Source organism: Etheostoma spectabile, chromosome 10, assembly GCF_008692095.1.
Source record: "Etheostoma spectabile isolate EspeVRDwgs_2016 chromosome 10, UIUC_Espe_1.0, whole genome shotgun sequence".
Taxonomy (NCBI): Eukaryota; Metazoa; Chordata; class Actinopteri; order Perciformes; family Percidae; genus Etheostoma; species Etheostoma spectabile.
The window spans coordinates 7,922,800-7,949,849 of record NC_045742.1 but is presented as its reverse complement, the minus strand read 5'-3'; the positions used below and the strand labels follow the sequence as shown (position 1 = coordinate 7,949,849).

General features: G+C 38.7%; 1 protein-coding gene and 1 long non-coding RNA gene across 3 annotated transcripts in view; one reads left to right on the top strand and one right to left on the bottom strand.

The window, feature by feature from the left end:
• Positions 1-19,433, bottom strand: part of pdgfc (platelet derived growth factor c) — a 50,007-nt gene extending 30,574 nt beyond the window's left edge. The window contains exon 1 of one of the 2 annotated variants that reach the window (XM_032527575.1): positions 18,666-19,433. In XM_032527575.1, coding sequence (XP_032383466.1) covers positions 18,666-18,777 — 112 coding nt within the window. In that variant the 5' untranslated portion in view covers positions 18,778-19,433. The remainder of the gene's footprint in view (positions 1-18,665) is intronic. The other variant, XM_032527576.1, reaches the window with a different exon arrangement.
• Positions 1-27,050, top strand: part of LOC116696537 (uncharacterized) — a 376,836-nt gene that overhangs the window by 223,621 nt on the left and 126,165 nt on the right. The gene's annotated exons all lie outside the window — the stretch shown is intronic.

Below are 27,050 nucleotides of genomic sequence, written 5' to 3'. Positions count from 1 at the left end.
GTGTGTGTGTGTGTGTGTGTGTATGTACACTGTCATATTCTATCTACAGCTTTCCCACAGGAGGTCCATAATGGGAATGTGCTTATAGTATAAAAAGATTAGTGTTGATAATTAATTATTAAAAAAGGGAGCTTATATTATTTCATAACGTATAACAAAGCTCCAGGAACATGTTTTCATTATTACAAAATGTTAAAATAAATTAATTAATGAATTGTTCATTGTATACTTGTAAATACTATAAATACTAAAGCTGTATCGTAATAGGATACAACTTGGGACCCAGTTCTGTTTTCCTGCAGCAAGAACCACATCAACTGTTGGATGTGTAGGAACATTAAACTACTCCCACCTCATTTAAAAAGAATAGTTATACTTACTTTTTTAATTATTCATTATTTGATAATATAACAAGCCTCAAACTTAGCTCACAGTTGTTAGAAAACAATTAAAACACAAACCAACATCCAGTAAATTCTTGTATAATAATAAGTTGACTAATATAAGAAGCCCTGGAGCCCATGAAGGATTTAACTTCCACAACTTCTATGAAAGCTAACCTTAATGCAAAGCACGACATGCTATCTGAGAAATGATTACACAATGTGATAAGGTTTTGTCAAGCCACAGCTGCAGGCTGTTAATGATAGCAAATGCACAGTAGTGTGCAGTAGTGTTGGGGAAAAGCAGACACACCAAGGCTGAACTAAAGTCTTTCAACCCCTCAGGCTTTGGGCCCTCCGGCAAAGCGACTGAAACTCATCACCACACAACAGCTTCTCCTCTGGTTACAATGGCTCCCCACCCCTGAATGATTCCTTGGAGCCTCTAATTAGTGCCAACACTTGTGTTTGGCATCCAGAGAAAGGGAGATTGAATTTCTGCCTTTTCAATACAGCCGTCTATTTGTGTTGACCCTATGGTTTTCCACGTCTGAGCCCTAGAGCCTGGATTTAGACATAACATCAGCACCAAGATCAGCCATAAAATGAAAAATGAACCCATCCAACCTCTCCAATCATTCAACTTTTCATTTTCATTTATAAAATAAAGTACATCAGTACAAGTTGACTGCACGTCAACACAACATGTAAAACCGTGTATAGGCCTGCACGTCTCTCTGTCTTTCTCTCTTCAAATTACAACCAAGATCTGTATTGACATTACTGCAGGTAACCCAATGTCAACCTTAATTTCCTTTTAAATTGTCAAACTTAGAAACAATATCAAAGTTAATTGTGGAATGATAGTTTAGCACAAGAAATGCTGTAAGATTTTTCTCACACATTCTGGGAGATGGGCCTAACCTCCCCTTCTGGCTGGGAAACAGGCGCTGACAGATGAACGGTCCATATCTTTTTTAAACTTCTCTCCACAGCTGTGGACGGTAGCTCCAGGCTGCTTTGTAGTCACATCTGTGAGCTGGACAGCTGGATGTTTGGAGAAAATTACAGTTTGATCTGCGGCAAGAAAAATTGGAAGACAGCTTTGCCATACCAGATCCAGGCACTGCGATTAAGACTGATCAAAGACGCAGTTTTTGCAATGAACATAGCTGAGAGGATTGATAGCTGATCACGATCCACGTTGCAGCTTCTTGGCTCCAATATAGAAACACTCAAATTTGCAATGAACAGTTTGGAAGATTTCAATAATGTTACCAACTAATGATTTTTAATCTGGGACCGCACATATCTGCCTTGGAATCTCAATAAAGCCAGGTTGCAACTTGGATAGCATCCAACTTCACACACTGTGTGAATCTGTCCTCACACATCTGCCTTCTCTTTTCCCATTACTTTAATCTTATCCTAAATGAAAATCCAAGAAATAGACCTCCCAAAGCATGCTGTTCTGCATTTTCTTAAACATTTCGATCATTGTAGCCCCAAAGTAAGATCATTCTAATCAAAACTGCTGTCTGGAATTCCAAAAAATCAAACAATTTACATTGCAAACATAACCTCTGAACAACCCTGTAAGAAGCTTGGAGCAATGCAAGCAAATCTGGGTAAAGCCTTTAAAGGTCTGATGAGATTTTCAGCTGTGGCAAATTGAATGATTAACCCAAAGCAGCAGACAAGGAGACAAGGAGAACATTTTAATTGTGGCAGTTTAAGAATAAAATGCTCTGGTCTCTGGCTCTGCTTCCAGATACAGATTGATTTCTTTAAGCGGGTTGCCCTGGATCTCTAATTACTGCTGCCCCACCAAGCCTTCGTAACCTTTTGGCCCAGCTGTCTAGAGAAGAGCTGCAGTGCAGAACGCAGGGAAATGAAAGTATATTCCTTTCAACTTCTATTTACCAAGGGAGGGTTTGCAGAGCACAACTGCTCTTTTGCTGTAACTTCATGTTCTCGCTCACACAGATACAGACCTGTTGCAACCCACTACAGCCACGGTTTACTACTTTGGTCAAAAGCACTTTGACGGCAGTTGTTGAAAGAGGTAAAGAGTGTGTATAATTCACTCAAACTGACGACCCCCTGGTCAAAAGCTTCCTTTGCTAATAATTCCGTCACCACTGTGCACCCACTCAGTCATCTACGCCAAAACCAAATGCTTGCCCTCCAAACTCCAGGGAACAATGTCTGTGCATACATCCCAGCATAACAACTTGCCAAAGGGCTGGCAAGTTTGTACCTGGATTTTCAGAGTTGACATGAGTAGCAATTTGAGGATTAGAAAATGGGAAAATTGATGTTTCTGAGGGGAAACGTCTGAAGGCGAGGGCAGTGACTTAGTGTCTGCAGGTTAATTCCCATAAGAGAGGAATACAATTATTGTATAATTGCAATGCTGCTCACAGAGCAGCTCTCTATAGATCTATTCACCCAAGGGTTTCCAAAGGATTTATATTTCTAACAATATAGCAGCACTGTTTAAAGAAATACCCGGGAGTGTGTACAGGTTTTAGAAAGTGTAGTAACAAACAGCAACACTTTGAAACTTAAAATCTTTTGATGATTTGTTATTTTAGCAGTCTTAACAAATGCAAACAGTATTCTGACATAACTATTACATCAATACTATGTCTTTGACTGCTGCAGTTCTTGCAGTTGAAATTTTGTGATCCAAAGAAACTTAAACTCAGTGCGCTCTTTGAAGTTACTGTTGGTAAAAGTTAAATTTGTGTAAAATGTGTAAAAGATACCAAAGAACAATGTTGAAAATGATTGAGGGGGGAAAACAAACAGGGCCTTGCAAAATGGTTTAGAAAAAAACATTGTTTTTAAACCGTGTTCATAATATCAGCAGCTTGAAATGAAAAGCAAATTTCTCGCTCAATTCCTGATTTTTAGTTTCCCAAGAAACAATTTATACTTTGCAGTCACGTGATCACCATGGATACCACCATGGCAAGAAACGCCAAGAAAATGGCGATGAACAGTGGCCAGCTAGAGGAATTGCAGCCTTGCAGATTTCCAATACTAAAATCAGTCAACTATTTAGACCATATGTCACCAAACGTTAAAATTAGATATCATGACAAGATTAACATACTTGGAACTTGTGGTCCGTACACAGCACCCGCTCACGTTTTCATTGCTTTGAAGCAAGGTATCTACCAGACTTGGAGTTTGGAGATATTTACAGCTATCTTAACCCTCCTGTTGTCCTCGAGTCAAATTTGACCCCTTCAAAAAAATGTCTGTATCTCAAATATTAGGTATGATTCAATATACATGAGTGTTATTGACCAGGAATTCCAAAACAGTGTATATCTAGTAAGGTGGTGTTAGTGAAAACTAAAAGAAAAGTCTGTGTGGTGTTCGGGTCTGTGGGACCCGTTTTCAATGTTTGCTAAAAGAAAAAGGATGCTATTTATTATTTCTTCTAACTCACTGGTATAAAACTTAACTGTGTCCTCCTCCTACTGGGCCTATTGTGTGTCTGCAGCGTGTCTGTGTGTGTCTTTGCGTCTGTACAGTATGTGTGCGTGTCTGAGTCTGTTAGTTACATTTACGATTAGTACATCCAACCGCACAACAACTATCTGGCATGTCTTTTTCACCTCAAAACATCAACTTTTGTAAAGTAAAACTGGCAAAGATGATTATCTTACTAGGTTTCATTGCTAGGAGACTGATGTTCTTGCCCGCCAGCTAGAAGTTGTGACGTCACGTGCAAAGTATGAATTGACCAATCAGAGATTAGGAGTAATTAAGAGTGATGACATCATATCCCGACAAAGCTACCTCACGACAAATATACACAGCTAAATGGCCGCCAGCTTGGTTAAGATTGTTTCAGTTATACTTTACATATGAACACATTTTTGTTCATTTGTATGTGCCTGTTTGGGCAATTGTTTGGAAAAATGACAAATAAATGGAGACACCAAGCACTTAGCTCCCAGTTTGCCTTTTTAATAGTCACCTCAGGTCATTAAGTCTCTGACTGTCCAGTGTTTGACAAAAGGCCTTTCAGCACTCCTCCATGGCTGCTCATAAAAAAAAGCTTTCAATCATCTGTGTCCATTTGCCACTAAATTTACCCTGCTGTTTGATGCAATTGTCATCAGAAAAACATCAACAGGAAATGGAAGAACACAGCTAGCCACTAAAAGCCTTATTTTAGCTTTGGAAACAATACATATTCATGAAGCTGCACTTAAGGAACAATAGATGTGTAATTACCTCCTGAGCTAAATGGTTACAAAACACATGCTCCAGTGCTTGTAGAAAGTGGACATGCACATTAATAATCCTTACTCAAACTTCACAATTGCATAATGTAATCACGAGCTGTGGCCAAAGAAGCAACCAATAATTAGCATGTATTTGAGAAACTGCTGTTAGTTTCTTATAAATCACAAATGTATCACTAACTTTGTAATTGTTGGGTGAATGATCAGAAAAATCTGCTTCATATTAGACCATCAGGACTGAAGGTGTATTCACCTATCACACAAATGAATAGGTGTAATGACCCGAATGTTGCTCCAATCAATACTTTGGTATTTACAATGTAACAAATTACAACGCACAATGTGAAAGGTGTTGCTTGTAGTGACAAACTCACTCTGCTCACACTCTGCTTAGCACCAACCAGCAGACAGACAGAGTTAGCACATAGCTGGTGAGCAGTTAAGAAGCCAGATATTTCCCTTGGTGGAGACCAAAACTGATTCCAGGAACATGAATATTTGAACATACTGAGTATCAGAATTAACCAAACCGCAGACAGACAGAGTTAGCTACTAGCTGTAGAACATAATGGGACATTTAGCAGTTAAAAGCCAGATATTTCTCTTAAGAGTTGGTGGAGACCAAAACAGAGTACAGGAACATGAATATTTGAGTACAATGAGTAATGTGTTAAAGTAGCTTAATGCTATACATTTTACAGGGTTGCTGTCTTACCAGGAGTAGGACCGTGTGAGTTTGGCACAGAAGCTTGAAGTGAGGGGAGACCGCTAGCGAGTAACTCCAAAGATGGCTTTTGTACAGTACATGATGTTGTGTCCGTTTAGCTGCTAGCTAACCAGCAGGAATTCTAAAATCATTTTTTTTTTACTTGCAACAGCAGGAAAACCACAGGTGAAACTAATTTCCTTAATGATGGCCCTGCAGGCGCTGTTAATGTAATTAATTACACCTGTGCTGTTTCTGATATGACGAGCCAAATGTCTGCTGTGAAAAAGGTGTATATCCTATGGCAGTTAGCTGATGCACTTCTGTCCATTATTAATGCTTCTTTGTTTACAATACCCATTTATTATTTTAATAAGTGACCTGATGAGAACTGGTCAATTATCATCTAATAGCTACAAAAAAGATATGAGCACTCGTTCAAGTTAAGATGTCTGACTTGTGTTGTGGAGATATTCAAATTACTCTTCCTGCAATGCTGGATAGAGCAAAGGGTTATTACTGTTAATAACGGTAGCCCATATTTGGTAGTAAATGAGGACAACAGCCTTTTTCATGTGCCCCCAAAAAGCAACTATAGTGGTCCTCAATGTATCATCATTTGTTTGATTCTTAACACTATCAATCATTTTTGAGAGCATTTTAAAAAGCATAGTCACATTTTAATGACCATGTTTTAATTATGTAAGGCCACTTTATTGTGAATTCAAGTTGTTGTATGGTCCAATTATTATTATTTTTATATTTTTTATTTAAAATATATCTGAACACAAAGTGCTTGTGTTTTGGCTATTCCCTACATGCCTCTTTGAAGTGCAATGTATTTTGATGGATATGGATTTCGGTTCTCATTTGTATCTGTAAAAAAAAGAGCTTTCTAAGAGCAGAGCGAGGACTTGACTTTGTTCAGCATCATAGACATACTGGCAGCAACAAAGTGGTGAAAAATGATTCATGTCCACAGCATGCAAACATGTCAATGATCTGCCCAAGGAAATCCATCACCACGAGCATCCAATACTGCAAACTACGCCAAAAACAAGCCAACTCAGTGACCTGCTTCAAATCTCAGCTAAGGCCTGTCAACAGGTGTGGAGACAAACAAAGTGCTGAACAAACCTTGGCTGTCAAGGCAAAAAGTGAAAAAAATGAATTTTGACAAACAGAGTTTTGCATGCAGGATCTGCCTTGTCAATAGCGTCTCATTATTTGGCGTGCTTCCGGGGCCATGTTAATGCTGCTGTCGGTAAAAGCCCTAATTAGAGGCAGCTGAACACATGTAAGAAATGGAGGGAAAATAAAAAGGAGGAGGGGGAGAGGGGGCTTAACACATTTTCTACTAACTGGTTGGTAATCTGTCATACTCTTCTGAGTCTGTCTTTCTTTCAGCATGTCTTATTGAGAAGGTGTACTTTCAAGCTGTTATCCCACAATAAGAAAATGGAGTGAAACAAGTCTTGGAAAGATGTGAAGAGAGTCAGTAAAATATTTAACATTCTGATCAGTCTGTTTCATAGCTTCAAAGGGGTATTCTCTAAAGGAACCTGCATGCTTTTTATATATGATTTATTGCATTTGCGCACTAATTGTAGGTGATTACATGTTTGTCCTGCATGTCTTTAAAAACGTTTTCTTTCCTTGATTTTTTTTAGTTTTTAGTTCTCTGTACATGAGGGTTGAAAAAAGGTTTGTGTGCACAACTGAACAAATCAGTACCAGTTGTTTGCTGTGAACACAGATATATTAGTTACAGACCCAAATGTTTAGCGAGTGATTTAAATACGCCCAATGCAGATACCGGTACATCTAAACAAACATCTGCTGAAAAGAAGAGAATACAGAAGACAGCAATCATGTGTGTAACATGCACATAACTATACGGCAAACGTACCACGGATGGTGACAATAAAAACACTAATAAATAATGTTTTTCTGATGCCCATTAAAGACTTGAGTGGCAACACAACACACCTTTCTCCACACTCACTCCAGACCAAGAACTCTACCTTTAAATACAATCAAGTTAAAAGGCCTTGAAGTTACACAACATTTATTTTATGACTTTTGTTTTGGATTTCCAGACACTCTCTTGTTACTTACTTGTCTCCAGATATAACACTATGTTGTGTCACTAACAACAATGAGTAGATCTGTCTTACAATGAAACTCTTAGTAATAATCTAGTCAAATAACATTAGTAAAAGCTAAAACTAAAACTAAATTTCCAGATTCTTTGAAAACTTGCTTGTGTTTTCACCACTTCTGATTGATTTGTCATATGTTGTATTCCTCAAGTAATACTGAGCAATGCAACATCTGGGCATTGAGCCGTTTGCTCTCCACACCTCTGCACCAAGTACCTAACCACAACCGGATTTAAATTCCTTTTTAATCATCAAGTAGTATACATTTACAAGCATTTAGCATGGCATCTCATTGTACGCACTGGCACACAGTGCAAGGACTAGCAGAAAGAGTGCTGCTACTGTACTTTAACAGTCATAAATAACTGGGCTGTTGAATGAATGAAGTGGATTCTTCCAGAGAAATCCTTCAGGGTCCTTACATTGCAACAACGTTTCAGATTTCATATTGTAGCACATAGTTTACTCAAAGAATAATTGGAAGTTGAATAGAAAAGGCAAAGCCAAGAGTTTCAGGATATTATGTAGACCGCTGTCCTTAAAAAATGAATCATTGAATGGTATTAAAGTATGTCCTCTATTAACATTGGTATCCACTGACATTTTTAGTGAGTGTTAGAGTAGAGTAAAATTCCAGATCATGAGCAGTAGAAGCTACCAGAGAAACTATGTCTGAGGCTGTAGCTCCAAGACAAAACATTTTCCAGTACCACAGACAATCCTGGTTTATTGAGAAGCTGGCTTCAGTAAGAGGTAATTTCACTCTTATTTTATTAAATAGAGATTGCTGTTAAATGTGCAGACAGCAACACAAAACATGCACACACACACATTTGGCAAACTCATTTCAGTCAGTCATAAGACCTAATAGCTAATGTGCATTTTCATTCCATTTGGGCCGTAGAAATGGATACCCTCCCATGGGGATCCAAGTGTAAGCATGCCTGGGCAGAGCATATCCAGTCTGCACCGAAAACCTATTTGTGCTTTGGGAAAAGCCATGCATTCTCAAAATAGTATGTGTGATTGGGTTACCGTCTCTGTATGCCACTGGCATAGTGTCGTATATCACATCTCACCATGTGCTAGGTGACATAATCTAGCCAGCTAGGGACGGTGCTATGCCGATAATTACTGGGACAGGTGTGTTTTTTTATTCCCCCCCTTAAATGCATTAGTGCTGAGATATTTCACATCTCCGTTTAATAGCTTCTGGTTCTTTTCTCACTTTCCTCCAATGTTAGAAAGGAAACACAGTGGTGGTTTGATTTCCATTGACATGCATGACTTATGAGTTAGTATTGTAAGTATTTTAGGTAATGGAGAGTGCACAGCAGAAAATATAGCAATGTAAGAAGTGATTAACTTTAATATTGAGTGTTGGAGACTTACAGATGAGGTAATAAAAAAAAGGAATCTGACTGACTGCACACATAATGTGAGCAAATTCAAGGAATTCCAGTAGTTTAAGACAATATATGTCAATATATGTAGTGAAAAACAACCCCAAATCTGACCTGACAGGTAAGTCATCGTCTCTACTACCTTGGAAATCCTCACTGTTTAAATATGATTGAACAAAAACTCAGTACACTGTAAGTCCATTCAGTAATTGTTTAGAATACTAAAAAACATGTTTTGGCATTAATTGTGTTTTTGATGTAACTAATTACCTTGGATTATGAACATTAATGCATTCTGTAAACAAAGCACACACCTTATTTTTGCACAATACTGTTTTGAGTTCAGTAAAACTCTGTAACTACAGTCATTTTATTCCTTCTTTCAACTGCTCAAACTAGACATGCATATTATAGCAGCACTGATGTGTCCAATGTGTATTCTAAACTGTACGAGGCTCTTCAAGCATCAGTAACTCTCATTGCTGCTTTCTAAAATTAGCATCATAAATGATGGTGCTTGATAACCGTGAAATGTCTGCATTGGAGGAATCTAGAAGCTTAGTTTCACACGAGGAGCCTTCTGTATCATAATGAAAAGGAAGGGAGGCATGGAAAAGTGAGAGCAGTTAAGTTTGTTTCTGCCACATTGATGAGTTTGCATACTATGACATCTGAGGAAGTGCAGTTTTTGCTATCAAGCAATGAGGCTACATTGTCTACAGTGTAATTGTGGAATTCTCAAAGAAATGCAACATAAACACCTCATTTTATTAGAAAATGTCTGTCCTGCAGGGGACAGACTGAAATACATTTGGGTAATTTCATGGTCATAATAATGTAAAATAAATGTTTTCCTTGGACAATGTGTTGCCATAATGCAGTTTCAGATGGAATGACTGAATGTCTGGAGCATTAGAAGGGTTTTTATTGGTATCATTATTAAGTAGTTCAATTATTGGAGTTGTCATTCATGAACAACTGGTGTAGAACAAGTTACAGCTTAGCTATTTTTCACTAACAGGAAACAGACTGTAGCACAAATAGTGACTAATATGCACACAGTAAGGACTTAATGATTGGTTGTTGGTTATGTTTAATTTACCACCTGATATAGAACCTTATCAGAAATGATTCATTGAGAAAGTGGACAGTATGTAGATCATTAGACACTGGTTCATTAACACAGTGTCTAGCAGTTTGTTCTCATTTGGCTTATATAGAGCTTAATTAAGGAACTCTACCTCATTGTAAAGTGTTACCAAGAAATGCTTATTCTATCAGTAAAAGCATAAAAGAAATTCTTCAGCACTTGATCTGGATCAAACTCCCTGTCAGTCAGCTGCAAGGTGATTCCCATGAGGCCCATTGAGTAGAGTCATTACAGGACACTTTCAAATACCTCTCTGATAGGAGGTGATGACAAGTTATGCAGACATGCGCTACAGAGACGATAACCAAGGTCAACTCATTTCGCTGCCAAGATTTTGAGTCCAGGGGAATTCCACTTGCCATAAGACAACCAATCCTTGCAGGAAGACTGAGGTCCGTATAAAAACAGTCCCGTACCGGCAGCTTTTCAAACCATTACAGCCTTAGGTTGATCCAAATGCGTCATCAATGGAAGTCTTTGTTTTAAAGGGGAATCAGTTTTGCAACAGCAACAACGATGAACATTCTTGCCAGCATTTACAGGAAATTAAATGATCTTTCAGAGATGCTCTTTTTTTAATGAAGTTTTTATACTATTTACCTTAAAGATAAATAGTTTGCTTGCCTTGGCATGCTCATTTTTGTAATGCAAAATTCCGATAAACTACCATTGTGTAACTCAAATCATAATGGACCCTTATAAAACCATGGCCATGTGATAAGTTATTCTGAACATGTTTTTGAGAGATTTGTTAGTCAGGTTAGGGTGACTCTACTGTCACCTACTTCTTACTCTAACTTTCCGTATTTAAAAAGCTACAATTTGAAAAAATTTGAAATCAATTTCCTTCACCTTCTCCTAGTGCTCCTAATGGCATAAGAAAAACAACCAGTCAGAAACCGACATGTCTCTAACGCTGTGTCAATTACAGCTCGGAAACTGTGATCAAACCATAAAACGTGTGGGGGGGGCAGGGAGTATGCACATCCGATCTACATGTGTTTTGTGGATCTGGAGAAGGCATATGACCGGGTCCCCCAGGAGATACTGTGGGAGGTGCTGCGGGAGCATGGGGACCCTTCTTACCCTGGATTTCCACCAACTGCGGAACGCCAGTAAGTCAAACTCGTTTTAGGGTTTGCCCCCGCCAACGCTGCTTTGTCACCAATCATGTTTGTGAAATTCATGGACAGGATATTGAGGTGTAGTCGGGGTGGGGAGGGGATGCAGTTTGGTGGGCTGGATGTTATTTACCCACAACAGCAATATGCCAGTGAGTGCAGAAGAAAAGCAGAAAAAAACCTAAAAAAAGCAGGGAGCTGAGGAAACAATGCTCTGGGAGCTCTCAGAGGCCGGCACTTGACTCACAATTGCTCATTTTATGTTTGCTTTGTTTTATTCAGTCTGCTCATGTGGCGCTGCTTTGCTTGGTGCCAGTTGAGCAGACTCAAGCTACTTGAGTCATTGTGCAGAAACAGCTGATAACATTCACTAATTCCTTCCGCTAAGGAGCTTTTCGATTTAAGTAATTTCATCTCGTAGATAAGGAACAAAACTTGATAAGTGTTATCGGTATTTATTTTGCTCATGAGAGAAAGTGGTCATATCAAATATTTCCTACTGCCAATCAAACATTTGCAATGTAACATTGACAAAGCCAAACATTTGAAATGATATTGCCAAGCTGATGGTGCAACCCGCTGACAATCCTTATCTGAAAACTGGTAATATTTCAGAAAGTGGGTTTATCATTGGAGGGCAGTCGATGAAGGCAGGACAATGAGGCTGCTACAGAACTGAACCGATAACAAACTGAAAGAGGAGGCCACATCATACGTATTATGTAAAGACATTATTCATCCTGCCAGTCCTGTTTGCTGAGCATGAATGCATTTCCTCATCAACACCCTGATTTCTATTCAGACAGTTTTAGACACTCCTTTGAGCTTAAACCCACTGACCTTCTGATGCTGGCCCCCCACAGCTTAAGGTTAATGCCTTGCTTAATGACTCTTCCGTAATAGCTAATAATGAGGCACAAAGGGTGTGCCACATAGTATAAGGACCAAATATTTTACAATTTGTTTTACAAATAAAATAATGATTATTTGTTATACTAATGATATTCTGTCACAAGTTGGTTCAGTTGGACATTATGCTGCCAGTAGCAACCCCTGCTGTCACAGTTCTACAAGAGTTTACCTAACATTTTTACATCCACCAGTTTGTCAGATCTGTGACCAAGCAAATATTGACCATATTGAAAATTGATCTACTCAAATGTCCTTTTCAGAACATTATCAGTAGGTACTCTCTTGTTGCAACTGTTATGTGATTTGTTAATGTACTTTTAAGGTGATCAGTTTACTGCCAACCAATTTAGCCTTTCCAATATCCTTATTCACATAGCAGCCATATTGCTCCAGTAATAAAACATTCTATATAACTGTTGTCTACTGTAACTGTTGATGTTAGCTGAATTTATTAAACGCTTTTTTTTACATTTAGGCCTCCTTTACATGTATGTTTACTAGATCAATTACCATGTTGTACTTCCTATGGGGACTTCATGTGGATAGTTCATAGGTAGATTTTTGGAGCCCAAAATATTTGCCCTTTTGACCTTTATTACTATTGCTTGTTGCCTCAGCTTTTCATGATCTGTGCTCTCCAAGTCTGACCTTTGCTTTCAATCACGGATTGTATATGAAGAAAAAGCATATTTTATGTAGTCTATGTTATCCATGTTGCAAGTTACAATACACAACAAGCACACAGTACTACCATCAATGTTTTACTAACATGGTCACCACATCAACTTAACTGGAAGGGCACTCAAAGAAAGCAGACCTCTGCCAAGGCCTTTTCCACTTTAAGATTATCCCGTTGCCCACACGAGCCACAAAATATATTTATTATTGCAGATTGAAAGGATCATGCTTATCTACTTTTTAGAAAACAAGACGACATTTAACTTCAGTAGATGATCACTGGCCAAACCACTGGCTGTAGGTGAAGAACACTTCACTAGTTGTCAGTTGGACACAGACATACTTGGTGTCTGTGGAGAACATTTCTGCTCCAGTAGAGCCTGTGACTCTGATCCTTTAAAAATTCCCTTGGCTGGTTGAGGAGGTGGGGGAGACAGTGCTCTCTCCGCCTGAAATGACAAACAGCAGGCAGGCGGTGGCATGCTTTCCTTGCCAAATACAGCACTCAACGTTCAAATAGTGCTGACAGGGAAAACATAGACACTGTTATCCAGGGTTCCCCACTCTGGAGTGAGATGTTGAGGGGAAAAAACCCTTACGGCACTAGACATAGACCTGTCTGTATTCAGAGGTTGAGGGTTTCTACTGCCGCTATCGTGAAAAAATCACGTAAATGTAGATTTTAAGGGTTTGCATGGGAACTGATGTGTTTAATGACTTACAGAAAGGACAGGCCAGTGAAACCAGTTACAAAATCCATTGTTAAAGTAAAAAAAACATTGGCTTTATTGAGAAATGAAGATCCTGACAAACCTTTTTTGTATGGTTTTCACATGACAATAGTGATATAGGCCTGCTAAGTGTAACTGCTACCCTATTTGCTTCCTGCTGAGTTCATTGAAGAGTCAACCCGTCCTTTTCTTTGATGGTTATAATTCAACCAAGCATACCGACTGCTATGGCACTGCCCACAACAATGATAAACTGCAGTGTGCTGCATTCATTAATTTATTCTTTCAAGTATATCCATCACAGTACAGACTCTTCAAACTGGAAACAAGCTTTCCCAGGGAAGCAGGCTCAGGAAACATCTGACCTGTATCAAAGAATGCATTCAGATTCGAAGAACGGTGTATTGTAATTTCAAATTAAAACATAGAGTTAAAGCGTAACCAAAATGCCAAAATGCAACCTACGTTTTTTTTGTGTGAATGTAATCAAGTTGAACTTTTGTTTAAAAGCATAATTAGGAGGAAAATGCCACTTTTAGGATTAACTATTTTTTCGTTTTTTCCGTCAATTGGATTTAAAATAGGAGTGCTAGGGACCCTACTATGATAGCATCAAAATTGTGATTTTTAAAACACTAAGAAGGCTTGACACCACATAAACTTTACAAGAAGTTTCACCAGGGTCTCTACACATGAACTTAAGTATTGAGAACATGGTTTGTGAACACAGAGTTTACTAAAAAGAAGTTTTGAACGACTTTAGCTGTTGTTGTTTACGCTATCCGTCATCTTGTCAGTGGAAAAGTGGATAGCATGGGAGGAAATGCCATTCTTATATGAAGCTCCTTTTTCAACTACAAGGTCAATGTTGTTTTTCACAAACAACAAAACAAAAAATAATCCGTGCATTTATATGGAACTAAGCTAGGAGCTTTCCATCTGTACTCTCCTCCCTGTTCCATTGCATTCGTAGCTGCCGGTAGACGAAGCTTGCACTTAGAGTACATACATCTGATTTCTTAGCAACTGGCTGAGAAGATGAGTGAAATTGGATTTTTCTTAACTTTACATGGATAGCATATATGATGTAAGGCAACATAACGATACCACCTAACTTGGGAAGAAGTGGGAAGAATCAAAAAGAACAATACCCATGAGCTTCAGCATTCATTTCAAAGGGGAAGATATACATAATGCTCTGTCATTGCAATAGTTACCAACTGCCTTCAAAAATGAAAAAAGTGAATTAATTGAAACAGCTGAATGCATTATCAGGTTTCTATGAAGCAGAAAGTGTAGCTTCAGCACAACGTTAGTGGCACATCCAACAGAATGTTAAGCTCTGTGATAAGATGGTGCCATAATGCATCTTGGGACTTGTAGTTGATTTCTTCTCTGAAGATTGTACAGTATGTAAGTATGGAGGGTTATACCTTTGACATTTGATGAATGAACCAATATTTTCTAATAATGTTGCTAATCTTAAAGTGCTTTAACTGCCAGGTACCTAACATTATCCGTTTAATAAATGAATGGGACTTTTATCTCTGGAAGCCTAAATGACTAAAATAACTCCTTCCAACAATGAATGGGTGACGTACACTTCCCATTACACCTAAAAGGCCACCCACTCTCTTTCATGTTTAAGTCCCCACTTTAAACTGCTTGTTTGTCTGCATCACAATCTATGATTGCACAATGCACCTCTGTTACTTAAACCCTCCATATACGTGGAAAACTGCACATGTTCTCGATGGGCCTGTGACCCGTATAACCCCAGTTCTCCCCCTAATCTCGTAATCTTAAACGGAACAGCAGCCTCTGTGATCATTGGCAGGTCAAGCGTGTTGCATACCTTCCTCCAGTGGCGCTCAGGGGGGATCTGTGGGAATATCTGCAGGTAATCCGCATCTTCTACTAATATTTGCAGCAGGATTTTTCTAATAAGACCCTGTGCTTATGGGTGGGCTAGGTGGAGGTGAAAACCTTACCTTCTTCGGGAAAGTGAAGCCAGACAAGTTAAGTATAAGAAAAAATGATGTGAAGAGGCGACCCCCTGAGATGACCACTATAATTGGGAAGCTGAGATGTGCAGTGCTACACAACTGTTGCCTCTGGCAGCAAATCCCAGCCTAATGGAAAGAGGCATTGTAAAAATTGCAGCATGCATGATCAGAGGGCATCTCTGTGTAATGAAAGACAATGATATGGGTCTTTAAGCCTGAAGACAAGGTGCAGCTACAGCTTTATTGTGACATACCTGAGTATATGTGCTCAGAGAGCAACATTTACTGAACTTACTCTAGAAATACCACTCTACTAAATACATAGACTATAAAGATTGTAACAGGTCACAACTACCTTTTAAAAAAACATTGATATACTACTTATTTGCTTTTAAAATGCCTCTTGGAAGAAACATAACGTGGTCTGTGGTTTGTTGTCCTGCATTACATATGGTTAGGCAACTAAAACACTTTATTAATGTTAGACAAAGATTGTAGTTTTGGTTAAATTACGCTCAGTTACCGAGACAAAAGTCATACGCCGCTGATTAAATTATCATTCCTATCTGACACATACCAATCACAGCCATTCTCAAGGCAGTCCTTTTAAATATGACTCCCTCCTCACTGATCCCTGTTCCACTAATGCTGCTTCACTCACTACTGCTGCTGGCAATGCTTTACCTCCACCACCCCAGCCTCCACCTTTCTAGTTCAGAGTCCTAACATGAATCAAAAGTTCAAAATGGTTTTATATGTCTTTCTGTAATCTCACTTTATTATACACGGGGGGTCCAGGGAGCATTATCAAGAGCGGAGCCATCAGTGACAAGCATAGCTGTATTTCCATTTTTTTGCAGTAGATGGTTAAATCCATGCTAAGTGTTCCTGACTGAAATATTGAAAAGGTCAATGCATTTGGGTCACCATTGACCTTTTCAATTTAACCCAGACTAACTGTAATCTGTAATTAAAGTGCTGTAATTACAGACTGCATTAGCCTTTGATCAATGATCACGACAAAAAATGAGCCTGATATCCTCAAATGCAAATAACATCATGGGTAAAATAATTATGAGACAAAGACAAGGGAAACTCATAGACACAACCAGAACCTGCGGTGGTGTTCAGGGTGGAGGGGTACATGCATTTGCTTTCAACTCTACTTCATTTCTGAAACCACACAAAGCATTTTTATAGCACAACTGCAGATGTCATTTCTAGCAAAGGTTTTTCTTAATAACCATGAAACATCATACCCATGTGGCAAACACATGAAAATGAAATGTGTGATGCTTGTTATTGTAACATAACCCTTAGTGGTAGAGGAAGGAAATGTTCAGATTATTTATGACCACAACACACACAATTTACATTTCAAAGTTCATGCCCATTCTGTTGGCCTTTTTGAGACTTTTGTCCAAATAATTTATTGTGATAGATAGTTACCTCACACATTACTGGCCCTCACTTGGAAACAGCCCCCTCTGGTATCTTATGGAGTCGTCAGCAGCCGCTTGCCAAGTTTAATACGACTGGGGACTATAACTCTCTCTGCAACTACTACTAAACATGGCAGTCAGGTCTGGCTCCCTCCCCTCCCTCAGATCGATATCAAATTGTCTCACAAAGCATCAGCAATCAAGCACGCCAGAACAGTGAGCGCTGAGACACTCCGGTCAAAGGTTACAGACGGCCTGGCCAGCTTTGCCCTCAGCCAACGTGTGGCCGCTGTTTTCAAAGAGCTCTTTGAAACAGTTTAACATCTCTCCACCCCACACTGCCCCCTCACCTCCACCTCCTTCAGCCCTCTCCCCCTCCTTTCTCCTCACTGTTATTTTCCTTTCTCAGCCGTCCTGATTAAACCTGGAGATCCCAGCGGGAGGCTCTGATTTCCCAGCCCTGACTGTTACTGTAGTGAAGTCAGCACTCCATGTCCTTACACAAGGCCAGTCAAACCCACTGACCATAATGGCTGAGTAATGAATGAAGTTAGACTACTGCAACCTCTGCAGTACAGGCATGCTGTTACTTTGAACTGTACCCTGTGAGGTTCTGTTGTGTCGTTATATTGTTGTCTCCGACAATATGTCGGTCCCATTGAAATTGAAAAAGCAAGTGCAAGGAACAGTTAAACAACTGTTTATTGCACTTGCTTTTTCAATAGGTAAAGAATTCTATATTAATGTTTTATATACCAGTTATAAGTAATTTATAAAGCAGCTTTTTATTTTTCAACTTTTGGAGAAACTGCACAGCACTTGCTTTGTCTTTTTTTTAGCTAGGTCTTTAATTATTCAGGAAGAACTTTAAAGGACACAGCATGGGAGGAGGCCATAAGTGGTTCTTAACTGTTCTAAAAAGCACAAGTATAATATATACATTTGCTTTATTAATAATTAATAGAGTAGCCTAATGTATCTGAGTGAGTGTATTGTGGGTAAAATCAAATAATCAGGATTAAGAAAATCCCAACAGGATGAGAAAACACTCTACATAAATCAGTGAATCAATTGCATGCCCAGAAAATAAAAATCAATAGTTTCATTAAAGTTTGAATGATGGCCCTATGCTTTACTATACAAGCTCGCGCCCACACACGCACGCCAACACGCACTACAACAACAGCAAAAAACGTGATTGCCAAATTGCAAAATGATGGCAAGAAATCATCAGAGGGAAATTATTTACGTGGTTAAATTTTAAGTAGATATAGAACATCAACTTTGGCCTAAAGTGGACGTAACGTTAAACAGAACTGGGTTTCTGAATTCGATAGTGCAGCTCAGTTCGGAGGGTAAGCAAATTACATCGCCCGGAGCTACTGCTGCATGAATGGAGCCGTTTTTATGATCACAGGGAAAACTTCCCCCGGGGGACATGCAATTTCAGAGGGTTTTCCCCCTTAAACATACACGGGTACACTTTAAAGGTTTAAGGTAATTTTGCACTTCCTATTCTGGATAATGCTGTTTGAACTGAATGAAACGCTCTCATTCATTGCAGTTTAAACTCAAGCAAGATGTGCATTTTAAAAGAATGGCTTTAAGCCCAGTAAGAATAAGCATTTCGTTACGTGGGCAAAAAAAATTCCATGTTCATGTTCAATGCAATAACTTTTTCTGAAACAACAAGGAAAACTCACCGTTTTGCTCCTTTACACTTGGAGGGTGAAATTTGCTGACATTACTTGATTCAGCTTCCGAGCCATATTGTTGGAGAAGCGATGCAAGAAGGAATATTAATGGAAGGATCATTTGGATGAGTGGTGGTTGGCGATCACAAAGCGCTGTTCACGGGATGGTTTGTATCACAACATGCATGCGTCGTTTACAGGACACCAGTGCTGTTTTGGACACATTTGGAGAGGATAAAGGCAGAGTAGAATCCACATAATCTTAATCATCAGTCCTTTTGGAAAAAGTGAAATGTATAGCTCCCTAAATCAAGACAAATCCTCATCCAATGCTTTAAGACCGTGCCGCTTCTGCGTAATGCAAGTGCGCACCTGTTGGTTCTGGAGGAAAGTTGGATACTGAGTTATACAAAGCTTGGCTTTAAGTAATTATAATCCTGGAATTAGTCGTAGAAGCGTCCGTATGCAGGCATATCATCTATGGTAAGATATCATTAGAAAAGCACAGATGCATTTTGGCTAAGGCGCGCGTCCACGTTGCGTTCTTGACTCCGTCTGAATAAATCCTCGCAGATCTTTACGCATTAGAGCAACAGCTCACACACACAGACAGCGAGAGAGTGCAGCAACCTGATACAGTCTGCACCCAGAAAACATTCGCAACACCGAGACGGGTTCTGTTGTCTGGTGAGGTCTTGAGTCACAACTTGGTGGAGACTGAGATAAAATATCGCGGCGTGGAAGGGGTTGAGTTTTGTGGAGACTGCCAACTGACGGCACAACAGGTGCTATACATAAAGTCCAACTTCCCACCCGAGGAAACTCCCCGGCATGTTAACTATTCCGTTGCTGCGTGTTCCACTGAGGTGTTTTACCCACTTTCAGTCACAAATTGTTAAACGCAGTTCCACATTCTAAAAATAACTTTTGACTATTGGCTGCACAATGGAAAAATAACTTTAACACATTAACAAATAACTTCAACACTGAGTGGACATCTTTTTGGAGTTCACTACACAAAAACATGTTAAACATGTTTTTAAGTCTAATACTGTAGGAGTTATTTGTCTCATTCTAAATTATCAAGGATCAGTGGCTAAATTGGTCACTTGTAAAAACTTTTGGGACTGAATATGAGAATATGTGTTTTTCTTGTAGAATAATGAATTCCTCTCTCACACAATACAATGTATATTATAGTTTTCTGGATAGTTGTCTAATGTCAGTGAAAGCTCTGTTGTAACAATTTGACAACAAAAACAAAAATGCACTATGTGTATGTTATTTGCTCCCTCTGTGTCCATGCTCATACATTTGTTTTCCCTACTCTTTCTATTGGGCTACGAATTTGTGGCCCACTTCTTTGCCCAGTGCATCATGGTCCATCAAATTTATAGCATATACTTGGTTAAACAATGAAGTCCACAGTGCACATTCATATCAGGAGCTTCATTTTTCAAAAGGAAACTTTCCAAAAGAAAAAGTAAGCTTGGTTTACCCATGGAGTGATTGTTTAAAGCCTTGAATTATTGTCCCCATAGACAGATAAAAATGTGTGCCCACACAAGACCCTTCAACTCTCTACATGTTTCTGAGGAAGGAAATGTTTAAGAGCTTCTCAATTTGTCCTATCAAAGCCTTAACGCCGCCTGGAACAATAGTCCCTCCTGTTCCAAATTTCCTTTTTCCTTAGCACACTGTTGTACCTCATCAACTGCGTTTCATGTGGTTCCTCCCATTCTATTGTTGGCAAAATACACCAGTGCATCCCCCCCAATGTATGGTAAGTCTGCTGCAGCACAGACACAACAATGAAAGGAGAGCTAGAAACATATTGAACCCATTGAGCCAGACATATGATGCAATGCTGCAGCAATGTACCCCCAGTCTCACATAGCTCGGAAACTACCTCCTCAGAGGCAGCAGAGCAGCCATCTCCGCGCCATCAAGGTATGAAGATAGGTCTTGTGGTTCTAATCAAAGTTAGATTGGGAAAAGAAGGCATTGGGCATTGATACAGTTATTTCAGACATGTTTTGCCCCTGTGGAGAGGGGCATATAGAGGTCTTCTTGAGCCTGCTGCAAGGGCCAAGGCCCTTTGTGTAAAAGAGAGTATCACATTCCAGCCCTGCAAGGGCCTGCAGCAGATGTCAGCACTTCACATTGTGGAATACCTCTCTTTTTCGCACACATAGGCACACACACACACACTTATACACACTCATTCTCCCCTTGAGGTTTTGTCTGTAAAAGCTGGGTATTTTGTCTCGTTGTTCACATTTGATTGCGGCTTCCATGGTGGTCTTAGGAAGCGTGGAGGCTTTGATACAAAGAAAAGTAATAAACAGAGGAAATTAGAAACAAGGCAGACCTTTCGGGTCACGGCTAGCATGCAGAGAGACCAGAGACATGCCAGCCAGGAGAGTTCTGTGTCCACCGAGCAGACTGAGGATGGAAATGTATACAATAGAGAATTCACTCTAAATCCCATTAGACTTGCTTGCCTTTTCGGGACACATACTGTCAAACGCCCTCTCCCAATCAGTCTGTATTACACAACGCATCTGTCACAGTGTCTGCTAAACACCCGTTTTGTTCCAGGTGAAATAAAGTGAAACACAACAGAGTGGACACGTTCCCTACATTCAGATCACAGCTCATTATTACGTCTTGAAGAAAAATGCCTTTGAAAGGACTTCATTTACATGGTAAAAGCTTCTGCAACAGCTTTTTGCTGTGTGGTCCTGCAGGGAGCAGTGGGAAATGTGCCTGCAGAGGAATTTAGAAAGAAGTGATTCACATTTTCTTGTGAATTTAAAACCAGGTTGTGCAAATGCTCTAAGGTTTCTGTGTCCTTTAATGTGTGGACACAGTGAGTCCTTAAGGTGTATGGTTGTTAACTCCTGAGCATTTTCAGTACATTCAAACTTCTATTACTCAAACCCAATAGCATTTCCAGTGATACTGCCTGTTGCAGAAGAAGCCTCAGTGTTACCAATAGAAACCATGTACTGTACATGCATGTTATAGAAATGGTTAAAAAACAGCTTCTAATTTACTTTGGGTATGCCTTGGATATGGGTTTTTTTGGCTAATTTTGCAGGAGTGCTGAGGGATTTCAGTCTTGTGTTTAAGTGTGAGATGTGTAAAGTGTGACATAATGGTGATTAATTGCCCCCGTTGCACTTTGCTTTGAAACCAGAGCCCCCTGGTGGTGCCCCTCAGGGCTGCAGTCACACATTTGCTCTTTGAACATTTGTTCATGCTACTGATGCAATTACTGTGAAATAGGTCTCTGTTTTTGACAAAACAACCCTTGTTTTGACTCCAGTCTCTGTTAATGGGAATGTTATTGTCAGTGTTTGATTCCTATACATTCTAGGCTATAGCTTTAACATGCTGTCTAAGGAAATAATGCGTTTCCGCCTGTCCTGTTTAGCGTTAATGGGGAACTGGGGCTTTCCCATTCAAACATATTTGATTTTCACCTCTAAAAACAACCACAATTGATACAGAATAGAAGTCAATACTGTTAATTTTTTTAGTGCCTGGTTTATAGTTACTATAGAAAAATACTGTTGACAATGACTCCCAAACCCCAGGCAACTATCATGATGAGAACCCACTGCTTCTGGAATGTGGCTGGACACTAAAGCCTTCAAATGCATGCATGCTTTTATTTTATTGGCTGCTGATGATCTGAAGATTTAGATCTATTCTGCTGTGGCATTATTGCACTCAACTATAAATTGCTTTATTTTGTAAGAAAACCTAACATTGGTTGCATTGTTCCTGAGTGGTAGTCTGTTATGGATATTGAACTAGTCAAAGTAACATGATCACATGTACGATATGTTAACATAGCTCTACTACAATATAAAAGACTTTCATTCAAAGTAAAAGTACGGAAGCATTATCATCAATATATACTCGGAGGACATATCATCAAGGGCATTAAATCCATTTTGTCATTTGATCATGCGTTTTGTTTGTAATATCACAATCTGAAAGCTGTCAAATGCATGTGGTGGTTTAAAAAGCCCAATATGTAGCTTTGAAGAGGTACAAAGTGGCATGAAATGGTAATACTTTTATAAATCCCAGGACAAATCAGGTAAATGATGTTATGTTGTAAATTAAACATGCAAATTGAGTCTTTAGTGATTTACAGCAAGATATTATATTCCAAAGTCATTCACACAAGTCAAATCATTCATACGCAAGATAATACACCTTTAATGAGATAGAGTATGTTAGCAACATCCCTGTTAGACAGTGTTGTAAACAAGGCACTCTTCAGTTGTACTGTACCAACTGAATTCAGCAGGCCCGTGTTGTGCTCTACTCCCTAATTACACAAAAACATGGATATCTGCAGACAGTGTTTCACAGCAGAATCTGAACTGTACTCACAATAGAATCACTTCAGGATGCTGTCTGCCTCGAGTTGTTATTGCTCTTGAAAATGAGACATCAGGAAAGTCTGCAGTGTGATGCACAAGCTGGGTTGAAAACAAGGTACCTCATTTGAATTTGTGTTTTATTGTTTTGTTGGATTAATATAAATATTGAAGAAAGAGCAGTGTTGTATTGTGCCATTTCGGGAATGTATCTGATCACATAAACAGAGGAGCTGTTATGTTGTTAGCAACCCCCTGTTTCTTCATGATGAATTTCAGGAACAGCTGTCATATTGTTATTCAGCGTAACATTTAAAAAAAAAGTTGGAGATCACATTTTGGAAAGAACCTCTTACTCCTCCAGGATTCCCCTTCTTACCCTTGAGTAGAGTCCAAAATTACTGCGAAGAAGCTCTCCTGCTGAACAGCTTTCTGGCTTGATGCCTCCCATTGTAATTGTAGATAGTGTTGCACTTATACCTAACATCTGCTGAAGGAAAAAAGACAATGGCATCATGGCAACCTGCGCTATTTACTAATCAAATCTACCAAACTGCCAAACTTCATTAATATGGTATTATACTGGAGCCCAGCGCTGTGTGGTGCAAGCCTGAAATAAAGTGCACATCTTTACCTATTAAATATGCAAAGTATACATACTGATTGTGTGGAATTTGGATAGTATGCACTGGTTTGTGTTGTGAAGAGATTTTGCAAATCTGTCTCAAGTTAAAGTGGGTCATTTCTACCAAGTATAATATTGCTTCAAACGTGTTTTGTTTACATGTCAGTTAGGGGAAGCACCATGCAGAGGGGAAAGGTCTTGATCAATAACTAAAGGGAGCACTCAGCATCTGAAGAGATGCCAATACCCGAACATGTCAATGTTCTGTGAAACTGCCTGTGCACTGTGCTGCTGTAATAAAGGAGTTGATCCATGAAATAAAGGGCTCTTCTTGAGCCAGCAGAATTGATCTTTTTATTATTTGTTGTTTGGTTATTTGTTTATTTCTTTAATTGCATATTTTGAAATAAAATAGTAAATTGAAAATGTAAAAAAATATTCAGTAGCAGTGCATTACACACCATATATATATATATCTATAATATATATATATTATATGTATATGAGGATTCAACTGAATGTCGTCCCAAAGATGGGGACAAACCCCCACAAGCCTACGTTATATATATATATATATATATATATTATATATATATATATATATAAATTATACAATTACTATATATAACTTGTTATAATTTCAATGTTTTCGTCAGAAACGTCAAAGAGATCCCTTTCAGAAGAGAGAAAGATAAGGACTATAATAAAAAAGTTAAAGAACAGTGATTATTTCATTATGGGTATGGGGTGCTTGCAGATCAACATAAACAATGTCAGCTATATGCAAGGAAAATTGGCTCATAACTGCCCTTGAGGAGAACACATCACGTCCTATTTTCACAGTACAATTTACAAATAATCATAAACCCACACTTACTATTTACTTTTTTCCTTTACTTGCAACAATGTACAATGTTCATGAAAATGACTCTAAATTCAAAGTGAAATTCACTTTACACACAGACAGTTACAAATATTTGTTTCTTTATCCTTCAAGGTTTACATTATAGTCTCATTCACTTTGACAGCACATATAACATTTGCTTCTTCGTCTTCCGAGCGATTTATCTTGTCACTTATCTGAAGTTATGTGCATGAAGCTTATCTGGATTCAGTTAAGGGACTTTCCATCACTGCAGAATTGAAAGCATGTTTCTTAGCAGAGACAAATATGTTTAGTAGCAACACTTGTGCAAGTCTCCCTCTGTCAAAACCTTTATTTTCATTAGAATAAGAATGTGACACACATAACTCTGCTGAGCTACAGCGGTAGTAGAAATGTGCTCTGTGCGCCAGGTATAATACCACTATAGATTGGTTTAATCCAGCCTGACACAGTTCTGGAACGGCACACGGTTGTCCATCAGACACATGGCTTCAAGCCAGCCAGGGAACATTTTTGGTAGACAACACAAAAGGATCCTTGTGCTGCATTGCAAGCCTTTTGATTGTACCACTAGAACCATGCCCTGTGATATAAATCATTAATCTCTATGCATATGGTGCGGATTAATTTGTGTATGCAAATGGAATGCCTTGTCAGTCAAAATTATACTACAGGGCTAAATGTGGAAAGGCCGCCCAACTTGTTTGACATAAAGTGATGAATGAGATGAGAAGGATCATAAATTGTGGGAAAAGATCAGCTCAGTTGTGTTCTGTGTTGGATTTTTTATTTTCATTGAGAGAACAAACGTTCTGGCTCCCAGTTCAGTACTTTTAATGTGTTTCAACTAGACTCCTAAAATGTTTTGAAAAAGACCCAAACAGTTCTGACGTTAGGGAAAAGTTATTCATGCAGAAAAGTTAGAACCACAATCAAATCCAGATTACAAGTTATTTCTATCACCCCCAATGTAGTCAACTCTATTTGTGAGCAATTTATAAAGACTGACACAGATTTCATTACACCACAGTATCCCACATTTTTTTTGGTACTATTTTGACATCCACATTTAAAACTGGAAAGCTGAGGTCCAATAGGAAACACTGATAGTAAGTGGCAAACAGTAATAATTGTCTTTTTCTTGTTCAAAAATGACATTCCTGGTATTCAGTACTTCTCCTTTATGATAATCAAACAATGTTGAGATGACCTCTCTGTTGAAAATGAATTTATTTTTGGTCAGGAAGCAAGCAAGGTAAGCCACCCAATGAAGACAAGAAGTTGTACATTTGTATTCCCAACTTTTACATATTTTAAAATATTTGTTCTTGTGTTCTATCCTACTTATTATTTCACGTCTATTGTGTCCTATTTATTTAATATATATTCTGTAAGTGTGCTGTATGTCTGATATGTCGCTGCTGTAACTCTATAATTTCCCATTTTTGGGATTAATAAAAATCCATCACCTATTTATTTAAACGAGTTTGTCACGATTTAATCTACAGTTAGGGGCTGCTCTTAGAGAGAAAACTCCATCATATTAGCAATTTTCGACATCAGGCTTGTAAGTCTGTAATACACACACACTCCTGACAAGAATGAGCAGTATTCTACTGCTTTTGTTAGTTGAGCTTCTCCGCCTTTAATTTCTTGAGCGGAAAGACATCTTGAAGTTTTAGTGATCACCAGCAGAAACCTCAGCTCCCTGCAGAATACTCTGTACTGAAGAGGGACATCAATCTCCTATCACATAAAAGTCCTATACACGCTTCATAAAACCCTTAACTCATAGACTTTAAACATAAAATCAATGATGCGCCCATATTAAGTGATGGTATTTGGTGCATTGCCACATATGTTTTAAGCTTCTAGCCATTCATTCATTCATGTATTGCTCATTCTGTCAGATAGCTATAAGTTCTTCGATTCCTTCACACGCACAAGCCAGATGTAAACAAAAGGGTTACCTGTGCTACCAAGATGAAAAAACACATCAACCTGCTATGACTGTGTATGTTAACAGAGAGACTCTCATTGTAGCCAACAGATAAAACTGAGTTATTGACCTTGGAAACAGTGGTCTCTGCACCACAAAATCCATTTAGTAGCCTATCTGTACTTGAGTTCAATCACATCACATTATCTACTTCAGCAGGTAGTTTGTCACTTGAAGGCCTTTTTTTCTCCATCTGCTAATGAAGATCATGTTCGAAAGCTCCTGTAACAGCTAGTTAATGGACCTTGTGGTGTTTTATGATGCTATGTTTTTAAGATCAGTAATATTTGCAAACAAATCAGTAACATAGGTCTGCAATCAAATCTTAATTTATGGTATCATTTTTTTCATTCACTATCAGCCTGTTTTTTTTAAGTCTATGTCTTTAGCATACATTTAGATAATCTAATGGCCATTCAATTTCAAAATTGCATATTTAATGAGTCTATTTAAAGCTAGTCTGGATAATTCATAATAATACAAA